At 39.2% G+C, this 13,582-nt stretch overlaps 1 protein-coding gene across 1 annotated transcript; it reads right to left on the bottom strand.

Moving 5' to 3' along the window:
• Positions 1-268: 268 nt before the first annotated feature.
• On the bottom strand, positions 269-9,868 carry LOC116042015 (CD276 antigen-like). The gene is made up of 6 exons (XM_036002213.1): positions 9,418-9,868; positions 9,275-9,313; positions 8,632-8,907; positions 6,237-6,581; positions 845-943; positions 269-300 (listed from the first exon to the last, which is right to left on the bottom strand). The coding sequence occupies exons 1-6, from the start codon at positions 9,779-9,781 to the stop codon at positions 269-271; spliced, it is 1,155 nt and encodes a 384-aa protein (XP_035858106.1). The 5' UTR covers positions 9,782-9,868.
• Positions 9,869-13,582: the final 3,714 nt, after the last annotated feature.

The following is a 13,582-nucleotide window of genomic DNA, read 5'->3' as shown; positions in this document are numbered from 1 at the left end:
TTTTCCCTGATCTAAATATGTGCATTTTAAAACATTTGGAGAGCAAAAATTGGATAACAATAACTTTAAAACCATGTCAGTGGGCAGGAGCATAATTGATCTGTCATACATACAGAAAATCAGGTAAAAAGTTGCAATTATTTGATAAAGTGGAAGAGATTATACATGTTGCAATACCTGTGTCATTGATCATTGATCATCAGGCCTCTCAGGTCATCAGGCAGAGGTCTTCAAGCTGTTCCCAGAATCAGATCCAGGTCTGGTGTCTTCACTTACTGTGGTACTGCTCTTTGGAACAAGCTGCATTTGGACATCACTGTGTCAACATTTAAAAAAAACACAAAACTTTAATATTCTCTTAAGCTTTTGGTTAATTACAGTGTGTGTGTGTGTGTGTGTGTGTGTGTGTGTGTGTGTGTGTGTGTGTGTGTGTGTGTGTGTGTGTGATGCTTCTTATTTTTGTTCTTCATGCTATGCTTATATTTTGTCTTTTAACAACATAAACACCCATCTTGATACGTGAGTGATAGTGAATGTTACTAAACTTACAGAACTAGAAAGCTAAGTGAAAGTGTGTGGGACCTGTAAATGATCTGGATCCCACAGTGGGATTACATAGTGAGGTCACATGTATCTGGTTTCCTGATTATAATTGATTATAGGACAGACATTACAAGACTAAACTTAACAAAACAATATCTAATAAAGTATTTACTATAAAAATGACATATATATGACATGACATATATATATATATATATATATATATATATATATATAAAAATAATGTGTTGTGTTGTCTGCTCATCGTGAAAATGTTGATACAATATTTTATTAAACTTACCTTTTTTATACTTGGCTAGAAGAACAGCAGCAGCTAGAACAATAACAACAACAGCAACAGCTAGAACTGCACCAGCAACAATCCATCCATTGGGAGACGCTGAAACAGAAGATAGAAAGTTAACATAAGACTCAGAATGGAACACAGATCATATACAGCAGATTGAACATCTCAGTCTACACAAAGAGAACAACTGAAGGAGCATTCTCCTGAAACCTGAAATCTAAAACTCTTTGCAGATAAAACCAGCCGTAGGATGAATGTCACCAGGAACAGAGATGTTAGCTCTGATCTTCTGGACAGTTTCCTCCTGCTCGGATACACAGCTGAGAGTTGGTTCTGGTTTTAGTCTCAGTAGTGAAGAAGAGGAGGAGGAGGGTGATGTTTATATCTGATGTCAGTGAAATGTGTTCTCTAAACCCTGAGCTGAGGCTCACAGGTACAAGTCAATGATTGACTCTGGGTTAACTCTTGTTTTTATGACAGTTGTTGTTACAGCTGATTAGCTTTATTAAAAGAAAATATTACCCATCCAGCTAAACACACAGCTTAGCTAAGTTATTTATGTAGACGTTAATGTTTCATGAGCAGTAAAAATAGCGACCGCGGGTTCGACTCCGACCTGCGGCCCTTTGCTGCAGGTCATTCCCCCTCTCTCTCCCCTTTCAGGTCTAAGCTGTCCTATCCAAATAAAAGCCTACAAATACCCAAAAAATTATCTTAAAAAAAAATCATTCTGGTTGGTCTGAAGTTCCACACTACCATGCGTAGCCTAAAACAATATCTTGATGATCTGAGTATGAAACCAATAGTACGTGAATTGCATACTATTTCCGGTGAAATATTACAGTATGATGCAAACACTGGACACTACGCCTGCATAAGTTTCCCACAATGCAATGTGGTAGTAACGACAACGTTCCCAGACAAACTGACAGAAACCAATCAATAATGCTCTAAATTACATTTCTACATATTTAAAGGTCCCATGACATGGTGCTCTTTGGGTGCTTCTATATAGGCCTTAGTGGTCCCCTAATACTGTATCTGAAGTCTCTTTTATATAGACCTTAGTGGTCCCCTAATACTGTATCTGAAGTCTCTTTTATATAGGCCTTAGTGGTCCCCTAATACTGTATCTGAAGTCTCTTTTATATAGGCCTTAGTGGTCCCCTAATACTGTATCTGAAGTCTCTTTTATATAGGCCTTAGTGGTCCCCTAATACTGTATCTGAAGTCTCTTTTATATAGACCTTAGTGGTCCCCTAATACTGTATCTGAAGTCTCTTTTATATAGACCTTAGTGGTCCCCTAATACTGTATCTGAAGTCTCTGCAGAATTACAGCCACTAGAGCCAGTCCCACAATGAGCTTTCCTTAGGATGTGCCATTTCTGTGTCTGTAGCTTTAAATGCTATTGAGGAGGAGAGAGGGGGGGCAAGGTGGAGGGTGGGGGTGTGGCCTTGACCAACTGCCACTTTGCTCGTTTGAAAGCCATGATGTCTCTTTCTCATGGGGGGGCCAAATTCTCTGGGCGGGCAAAGCAGAGAAAGGGGAGGTAACCTTTCCCCTTATGACCTCGTGAGGAGGAGATTCCAGATCGGCCCATCTGAGCTTTCATTTTCTCAAAGGCAGAGCTGGACACCCAGGGCTCAGTTTACACCTATCACCATTTCTAGCCACTGGAGGACCATAGGCAGGTTGGGGGAATGCATATTAATGTTAAAAAACCTCATAAAGTGCCATGGGACCTTTAATATGACTACTACATGCACAAAAAAAGAATAACACAATAAAGGAAAGGGAAAAAGCCAAAAAGCATAATATGAGCACTTTAAGTGTTAGGCTTAGCCATTATAGATACTTTGCTACTTTTCAACCCGCTTTCTATCATAACAATGAGGGTAGTATGTGTGAATGAATTATGGTAAAACGTTCTTCCATGGGACAAAGCCTTTATCAATGTCAACGTATCATTAAAGGTACACTGACCGATATACTGGATTGATTTTGCTACAGATAACTTTAATAAAGTATTGGTTATCGCCCAGTGTGACAAAGTGACAAATGGACATTAAATATAACTCATAGTTGAGCAATAAAACTCTTATAAATCTTTTAAAACTAAAAATGTGTTGGTGTATAAACGTCTTTATTTATCGGTGATGAGTTACATCACACACATGTTGATGTAGAGATCAGTAAATTCATCAAAATCAGGACTCACCTGAGGTTGGCACTGCTACGTCACATAAAAGACAAAAAAAAAAGATGTTAGATAACTGCAGAACACAGTGTAAATAACTAAATATCTGTCTTTAAAACTGTGCATTTATCATCAAATGTCAAAGTCTGGAAATACAGCCGTTAAGCTCTCGCACAATCGTTACCCTTAATGTCCTCATTATCGGTCCGTACTTTAATACTGTTCGTGACAAAACCTGCATGAAGAAAAGAGTGTTTGCCTATTAAACTTTAGTCTTCAAATTGTATCTCTCCACTAGTTGATGCTATGATTTTGGCAAGGTGTCTACAATCACACACTGTTGTAAACATATAAATACTGCGGTGACCCCCCCGTGCATAATGCTGCACGATGGCACTGCTGGCCCTGCAGGAGGACTACGGCGATGGAAGAATCAGGAGAGAAAGAGACTTCAGGGATCACGTCGGATCGTCGGAAATGGCAGACAGCTAAGTGTTTTATATAAATATTATATATAATCTTCAACTTTATCACTGAGGCTTGGTTGGATATAATACATAGTTCTGTTAAATCAGAGTGCCGTAATGCCTGCTGTTTTGGATGGTATTATTAATATAGGTAGTCTATAGATCAGGTTTACCTACACTGTTCGAGAACAGGTCGAAATTATATTCAATTTGCAGCAATTTCTGAGCGTCTGAGAAATGTTTTGCATTGACCTACTCTCCTTCTTGCACATCTAAGCAGCAGGACGGTACTAGCTAGTAATCCTGGGAACCAGACCAATCTGATGAGCTCATGTGTTATTTCCTCTGGCAGAAGGTGATATGCTGGTGATGCCAGGCTAGCTAGCTGCTTTTAGTCTGAGGCTCTGACGCACCAACCTGACGGCCGACCGTTGGAAGAATAAGCAGTTGGACTGATCAGTCGGCTCCCGTCTCTCAAAAAAGTGCCAAAGATTAGATGATAATAAATATGTTAATTAGGGCTGTCAGCATTAACACGTTAATCACGTTGCGATTAAAGCGCCCATATTATGCTCATTTTCAGGTTCATAATTGCATTTTAAGGTTGTACCAGAATAGGTTTACATGGTTTAATTTTCAAAAAACACCATATTTTTGTTGTACTGCACCGCTCTCTCTCACTGCTGCAGATCCTCTTTTCAGCTGGTCTCTGTTTTAGCTACAGAGTGAGACCTCTTTTCTTCTTCTTCTGTACTATCTTTGATTGTACTCGCACATGCGCAGTAGCTCAGATGTAGATCATGTCAGCTAGCTAGCTCCATAGACAGTAAAAGAAAGGCTGTTTCTACAACTTCGGTCAGTTACAAGGCAGGATTAGCTGGGAGACTTCTAAATGAGGGCGCACATGGAAGTAGTTCTTTTGTAGATTGTGGTGAACTTGTGTGTGTTGTAGCAGTGCTTTGCTATTGACAACGAGCTAGCATGCGTTAATGAGAACGAGGTAGCTAATGCTAGCATGCTAACGGTTGCGGTTAGCCAGCTTGTTTCGGCTAGTGACGTAGAAAGCCGTGCAGATTTTGAACAGCTCACCCGGAGACTGAAGGCAGGACACATTCAGAAACCGTATCTCACTCAAAACAGCATGGATGGATTTTTTTGAAAGTTTGTATGTGTGTGGAAGCACCAGAGACAAAAAATAACACCCCAAATACCAGAAAAAGTGATTTTTTCATTATATGGCCACTTTAAGGGCCGAGCATAACGCATTTTTTTTTTGTTTTTTTTAAATCGCATTAATCACATGCCGCCATTTATTAATTTATGTTCAATTCACTCGGCTTCACGTCGTGCCTAACAGGCTACTATTTTGACCCTTTGCCGCACCTTTACTTATCATCAAGCTGTCATACTTCCTCCTAACACATCCTACTGCTGCAGGCTGCAGGCACGATGGAGAAAGACAGCAGCAACACAATTCTGAATGGCGCTTTTTATTTTCCAAAACTCCCAGACAGCTTGTAGACAAGTCGAAAGCCATATGCACATTGTATAAAGCCGAATTAAAATATCACCGAAGCACGTCAAGCTTGAGCTACCACCTACGAGTTAAGCATAGTACAGTTAATGTGACTCAGATTGATGCTGGTGGGCTCAGGCAAAGCACTATTTTGGAGAATGCTACTCGCTGACCTGTTATTGAAACCAAAGTGCAAACGCTGTCTCATCAACCGGTGATCACTGCACGTCAGTGCGTGATCAAAATGATTTAGAAGTTACTGCACACTATATTGACTCTGGTAAGTAGGGTTGGGTACTGAAACGTGCCGACCTAAACGGTAGTAACAAGACCGAATAAGAACGAAAATTTCGGTGCCTCATTTCGGTGCCTGACTTTACACTACACATGACAGCAGGTAACGTTAGCCTACCTTTAGCTAGCAGCTGGATTAAACAGGGTTAAAATGCTGACAGCTAACGTTAAACAGTGTAAAGTGTGACTGTATTTCACTGTAGAGGATTCTAACACCGGGATGTAACAGTCTGCTCTGCAGCGCAGCAGCTGCCGTTGTCGGAATTAAACAACACAGACGGTGAGTTCACTTAAAACAGGTAGCCTCATGGTGCATTCACAGTAATTGTAAAATACCCTTTTCCCATCTGATGGTTGTTTTAGTCGTTCAACAGTAATTTACTGGTGAAATAAGTTATTGTTATAGTTATTACATTATTATTATATCTTTAATTTTTACCATGGCCTTAACAATAAACAAGTTGCTGACTGTTGTTTAGTACCCTTGTTTTTTTTCTTTTTTCTTCTTTTGTTTACAGTAAATAAATAATAAACAAATACAAATCTTAAAGTCAAGTTCATAAAGTCACTTTCTTTGCATTCATTTGATTCCCAATCAAGATACACTGTTAAGAATTGCTTTCCATTGTTAATATGTACTTAAAAACAGTTCTGAAATGCAAAATAATAGAATTTTAATCATGTGATAAAACATGCGATTAATCGCGATGAACTATTGAAATTCAGCGATTAATCGCGATTAAAAAAAAATGAATCGTTTGACAGCCCTAATGTTAATATTTATTTAAATATTAAGAACATATTTTTTATAAGCAGATTTAGAACTTTGGGACATTTTGTCAGAATAATTAAATTGTATTATTCTGTTCATTGAGCGAACATCTTTAACTGTTTAATGAAAGTACTCACCAACGACAAGATCAATGTAGAATGTTTGAGGTGGCTGAAGATTTGGAAAATAACAGGTGTAGTCTCCACTGTCAACCAGCGTTGTATTTCTGATGATTATGGAGGCGTTGCCGTCTTTCAGTTCATCTGGGAAATGAGAGACTCGACCTTTGAACTCTTCACTCTGACCATCTAGACCGTTGTTGTAATGACTGCCTCCATCATACAGGAACACCTCCTTCAGACCATCATCTTTCTGAGCAACTTTCTTCCAGTCAAAGAGTTTTGAAGTAATGTTCTCCTTGGTGCTGAGAGAGCAGGGTAACATGACATCAGTCCCTCCTTCAACTGTGATGACTGTTGGTCCTGAAAGATAAAATCATGTATTAATCAGTATGCTCACATGCAGAGTAATTAAGTTTAGACAGACATATGGAGGTTTGTTGTTATAACAACATTTTAACTAATGATAAAAACAAATTGTGGATTCATTTTCTGGAGAAGAATGTAAAGTACAACCTATTTATTTATTTATTTACTTCTGTCAGTAAGCAGGCAGATTCACACATGACTGAAAATCTGTAAATCGCACTATGACGCCATTTTGTGTTCTCTTCAATCATACAGCACCTGTGATTGGTTGAATCAGCCTACATGCTTTAGTAAGCTGCCCATTTAAACATTTAATACAGACCACACGCCAGATGTTAGTGAATGTGTGAAGTGGTGATTATTAGGGAACATTAGTGAATTCCTGGTTTCAGACTCAGACAGAAGAGGATGATTACTGACCAGAGTTAGAAACCAGAATGAGGAAAGTTTAATTGTTGTTTTCATCTTCATTTTCACTTTGAGTCTAAAACCTAATGCTGTGTTTTCAGTTAGTTCTTCTTTTAATGAACCAACACTCTGCTGCAGTGAATGAAGTGTAAAGAACATGTTTGTCATCTGGGACCCTCACTGCAGAGCAACAAGTCCTGATAACAAGTTTACTTTGTCTAGTAAAAACTTTATTTACCTCCATGGTATCAAATTATTACCAGGAACCATCACTGTATTTATTCAGAGATAAAGTATGGTCCCAGTTTTTTGTTTGAGCTTAGTTTCTAGTTAAGAAATAAAATAATAAAATCATCAATAACTAACATCATATCTACATCTTTAAGTGTCATTATTAGGGCCAGAAGGCCCTATTGAAACTGAAGGAATTATTATTCCTTTGTCCGGCAAATGAATTGCCTTTTTGAGGGGCTTAACATACTCAAAAACTCACCAAAATTGGCGGTCGCATCAAGTCTCGTGAAATAATACGTATTTTAAGGGTTTCGGGAATAGGGGCACAAAAATGGCTCGCTAGCGCCCCCTACAAAATAAAAATAAATTGAGCCCCTGCAGTACGTTTAATGTAGACTAACGAATCTTGGGACACATATGTAGCATGTCAAGACGTACAAAAAAGGTCATTGGAGCCATACCCTACACCCAACAGGAAGTCCGCCATTTTGAATTGAAAGTTCAAAAGTGCGATTTTGGCCATTTCCACATGTCGTACTTTAACGAACTCCTCCTAGAGATTTCATCTGATCAACTTCAAATTTGGTCTGTGCCATCTTAAGACGTTAAAGATGAAAAGTTATTATAAGAAAAACTCTTCGTCATAGGGCGTGGCCGTGGCTGGGCGGCCATTTTGTGCGTTTCGCCATCGAAACAGGAAGTGGGTGTAACTTGAGTGTACATTGCCCAATTGGCTCGAAACTTTTCAGGATTCATAAGAGTCCAACCCTGAGGACATCTGCTAGCCGATATTGGCTCAAAGTCATAGCGACCCCTAGTGGCAACAGGAAGTAGGTCTAAAGGTCAAGGTGCTATACTTTAACGAACTCCTCCTAGAGATTTCATCCGATGGACTTCAAATTTGGTCTGTACCATCTCAACACCTTAGAGATGAAAAGTTATTAAAAGAAAATATTTTCATCAAACGGTGTGGGCGAGGCATGGCGGCCATTTTGAGCGTTTAGCGATGAACGAGAAAGTGGCTGTAACTACAGTGTACAGTACATTGTCATATCTGCTTGAAATTTCACACAATCAACAAGAGTCCAGGCCTGTGGACATCTAGAGGTGCAGTTTGTTCTGTTTTTTGTCCTCTTATTCTTTCTCTTATCTCTGGTGGTTGCTGCACCACTATTTGTAGAAATTAAGACTTTCGCTTAGTTTGATTTCTACATAAGCAGATGTGTTTTCATTTAAGTTTGAACTGCTTTGAGTTAACTCACACACACACACACACACACACACACACACACACACACACACACACACACACACACACACACACACACACACACACACACACACACACACACACACACACAAACTTATTCACAGATAAAATCAGAATGAGGAAGAATCTCACCATGGATATACACATCAATCTCAGCAGAAACCTGATGCCTGATTTTCTCCTGTTTGGCTACACAGCGATAGCGGTCGCTCTTGGTCACAGTAGTGTTGAGAGTGATGGAGAAAAGGCCTCTTTTTATTGTGACCTGTGGCTTCTCAGCAGGAAGATTGTTTCCATCACTGTCCTGCCACTTTACTTCAGGTTTTGGTTTGCCCTGAACCTCACACTGCAGCAGCCTCCAGTCCTTTGTTTCCTTAAGTGATGTGATGGATGGTTTTGGAGCCGAACCTGTGAACACAGCATACCAATAGATTATTACAGGACAATGAAAGCATTCAAATATTACAGTGTGACAACAAACAAACCTAAAAACACAAGCCTTTCAGTAGGATCTAAATTCAGAGTGGGTTTTTAAATTGGGATTGACAACGGATTATGACCAATACACAACAAATACTATTTCTAGTCACTGTCTTTATAAAAATTGTAAAAAGGATTTTTTTTAAACATTTGAATGATCAACATTTACACAAACTTAAAATGATGTTGGCATATAAATGTCTCCAAATGTATTCAGTAAGGAAGGTTTTATGAATTATCAGGACTGTGGAACCAAACAGAACCCACAGATGACGTTATTAAAATCAGAACTCACCTGGGATGTTTTCACCTGATCTGTCTTTTAAAACAGGAACTAAAAGGCAAAAGAAAACATTAGTGCTTGCGAAATGTTAAAAAGACATTTTAATATCCTGTTCATTGAGCAAACTCCTTTAACTGTTTAATAAAAATACTCACCAACAACAAGCTCAATGTAGAATGTTTGAGGTGGCTGAAGACGAGGAAAAGCACAGGTGTAGACTCCATTATCAGATATCGTTGTATTTCTGATGATTATGGAGGCGTCGCCGTATTTCAGTTCATCTGGAAAATGAGAGACTCGACCTTTGAACTCTTCACTCTGACCATCTAGACCGTTGTTGTAATGAATGCCTCCATCATACAGGAACACCTCCTTCAGACCATCATCTTTCTGAGCAACTTTCTTCCAGTCAAACAGTTTAAACTCAGTGTTCTCCTCGGTGCTGAGAGAACAGGGTAACACAACATCACTGTCTTGTCCCACGGTCACTTTGGGGTCTGGCTCTGAAAGATAAATCATGTATTAATCAGTATGTTTACATGCAGAGTAATTAGGTTTAGACAGACTTAGACAGTCTTGTTTTCTGGCCTTGTTTTGAACATTGTGCTCTGCAAATCTTTTTTCTGATTCTTGCGTTTTGGTTAAATTAATAACATTGAACTCTCTTTCTTTTTCCCAAATAATGTTGAACATCAACTCGGTATAGGCCTTTCTCTCTCTCTGCAGATTGTGGCCTTTCAATAATGTGATTGTATGAACTTCAGAGTTGAGCTGAGTTAGAAATGTTACAGACGTGCTTTTCTCTTCTAGTAAGATTCCTACCATGACTTTCAATTCCTGGACAGAAACTAAGAACATTATTATTTTTATAAGGTGACAATATGTCAATGTTGTCTTCTGCCCCTGAATGGTCAGACAAATAATAAATGTAGGTTAACACCACTGCTCTGCAAAGAAACAGATCTAGTAAACATCCTATGAACCTGTTGGCATTACAGCTCTTATTGACCACATACTGTCTCCTCATCAGATACAGGAAGTATACACACTACACAGAGAGAGAGAGAGAGAGAGAGAGAGAGAGAGAGAGGGGAAAGGAGTAAAACATTTAACTTCTCTGGTTGAAATATTAAAATGTGGGGCTTCACCTCAAACCGCAAACCAGAAAGTGGAGAGCTGGCAGGAAGTAACATGGGGAGATTGGGCAGTATCCCACACACACTAAAACACACATGCTGGCACACACACACACACACACACACACACACACACACCAAAACACACATGCTGGCACACACACACACACACACACACACACACACCCACACACACACACTTATATGCAGACACACACACACACACACACACACACACACACACACACACACACACACACACACACACACACACACACACACACACACACACACCCAGACACACACACACACACACACACACACACACACACACACACACACACACACACACATAATATAAAAGTTACTTTAAAGACCTCAGACTTTCATTGTTTCAGTTAACTTTAGATATAAACCATAGACTGTATATATTAGTGGACAGCGCATCCGGTTCAGCAAAATGCGGCAAATGCGGAAGTTCCTTAAACCTGCATTCTATCTGAATTCCAGCAGGGGGCGACACGTGCGGTTGCAAAAAGGAGGTCCGTTTCTATAGAAGTGCATGACCCACTTCTCACTTGATTTATTACCTCAGTAAACATTTCAATTAAGAGTTTATATTCTCAATCGCTAGTTTTAAGTCTTCTGCAACACAGAATGATGTTCATTTTTTGAATTATGGTCTCGTTGATTTTAAAATCGGCGATAAAGCGGGGGATGTTTTAGGGCGTGGCTATGATGTGATTGACAGTTCGCGGCCTGTCAATCATGACAGAGGTTTAGCAAAGCTTATCCATGGCATGTAAACTTCACTTTGGGGGTTGACCAGCTTTCGTCTTCGTGACTGTGACACTTGGTCGCCTAATAATGTCTTGTTCAACGTTCGGTTGTACGACAAGACACTCAAAGGAGTCGGCAGTTCAGTTTTTCCGGTAAGTAACGTTACATTTTGTTTTAATACCGTTTTTCGTTAGCCAACGTTAGCATCCCAATGAATATCAGTTAGCTAGCTAGATTGCACCTTGCTAACCAAGCTAGCGGGCTAACTAATAACGTTATGCAGACCAGACCGTATAAGCGGATTAAAATTAATATATTTAACGTTACAGTCGTATACAGTAGGTATGCACAGCGGTCTCGCCGGTAATCTGTTTTTAACCATATGTGATGTTATTGCTAATCGATGCGCATGTAATGGTAATGTTAGCTTAAAGTCAAAGCCTGATATAGCTACCGTTATAGTGCAAATTCATATAAATCCTATTCGTACGGGATTAGAATCATTTTGGGACCGCGTGTGATTTAGAAAGTACCCCCTCACATCTGAGTTTTGTGTGGGGCATTCGCACGGGACAAGCGGAGATGCTTTTACTTGAATATACTGAAATATATGTACCCCGCCCGAGAGTTGGGCAACGTTACCCGGAGGCACCCGGAGGCGCCCGAAGGACAGGCACAGACACCCACACAGCATCACCGTCACCCTCACCTCGGACAAAGTCGCGCTGGAGCGCGTCGACGGACGGGGCAGTAGGCCAGAATATCCGTTTTTGCAATAAAATGTCGCACATGAAAATATATATATATATTATTGTAAAGTTACATAAGTGTTCTATCTTGAAAAATCTTCAGTTCTGCAGCCAAATGTATTGTATAAAGCACCAGGTTCAATATTCTTTTCTCAAAATTCTAAATACATTATTTCAGACTGTTAATGTACCTAACAAGCATGCTGTTGCAGGAGTTACTAACCGCTGTTGTTGATGCTGTTACACTGAGGTCTTTCTTCCACTTACTGTAGTTGTCTGCTAATCTATTTGAAGACCTTCTGTCAGCACATTAGTCTGTTTTAAGATGAGTCACATACATGTTACAATCTATATTTACAAATTGTTTATTACTAAAATGTAAGTGTTGCGTACAATACACATTGTCTAAGATAAATTTGACATGTAGGAGTATGTTTACTTAATACGGCATGTCCTCAACTGAAGCATGCCTTCATGTACAAGCTCATATATTAATATAATTCATTGTGATCTACCATCTCTTAACTACATGTTTGTCTTTACAAAGGTATCCACACTGAAAACTGAATGACCAGAGCCAGAGGGAAGACCTGGTGTATAGAGCAGCGTATTTGGTGCCATTCATCTTGTTGTGGAAAACAGATTGCATTGACCACATCCAAAGTTCTCAAATGTGTTCTGATTATAATGATCCCAGAAAATCATTTTCGGTTCAGCTTCTTCTGCTGAAAGGACAGACCAACTTTTAGCACTTTAGCAGTCATTGGTATTTAGAGGTTTAAAATGTGAGTCCTGTAATAGATGTGTCCTCTTGTGTTACTGTTAGGCCTGCTGCTCCTAGGTAGCTTCTCTGTCTCTCCTCCCTCCCTCTCTCTGTCTGTCTCTCCTCCCTCCCTCTCTCTGTCTGTCTCTCCTCTCTCTGTCTGTCTCTTATTGCAGGAGTGGAGTCTAGAGGGTGGGTGTCTGGGTTCCAGCTGCCTCTCATCTACCACAATCAACCAACAATTTGTGATAATACTTTTGTTATAATGAATTTGCAATAACCTTACACAGATTAAACAGCACCTAGTGCATTTTCAATTACCTACTAAACACTTGACTATGTATGTCAAAATAAATGTCTATAAATTAATCTAAAAGGATTTTGGTGAAGTGTTTTCATGGTGATTAAAATTGACAAGTACATAAAGACACAAGAAAAGCACAAACTACATTTCCCTGATCCTTCTTTGTCAACATTCAAGTATGGTAACATTTGAGAAATCATATTTTTGTTGATTAAAGCCAAAATAGACAATCAATTACAAATTCTATCAAATTACCAATGTCTTCTTGTATGACTACAATATTGTGTATGTTCCTATAGTTGCTTCAGAAAAACAAATGTAGCTTTAGAAAGACCTTTATTTCACATTGAAATGGGCATTAACTACAAAAACGACATAAACCACAAACAACACTGGCAATATTTTTAAGATTATGTTAGGGGTTAAATTGATGAATTAAATAATGTAGTTCACCTTTTACAATCCAGTGTACATTCCACACATAAAACACTGCTGTGGGTCAAGGTAAGACATGTCTGCATATGAAAAAAAGGGTAGTTGAATCACTAGTGTCACATTGTTAATTACAGTAGAAATGTTTGACATTAC

The sequence above is a fragment of the Sander lucioperca genome, chromosome 6, assembly GCF_008315115.2.
Source record: "Sander lucioperca isolate FBNREF2018 chromosome 6, SLUC_FBN_1.2, whole genome shotgun sequence".
NCBI lineage: Eukaryota > Metazoa > Chordata > Actinopteri > Perciformes > Percidae > Sander > Sander lucioperca.
This window is presented reverse-complemented; position numbering and strand designations above follow the sequence as displayed.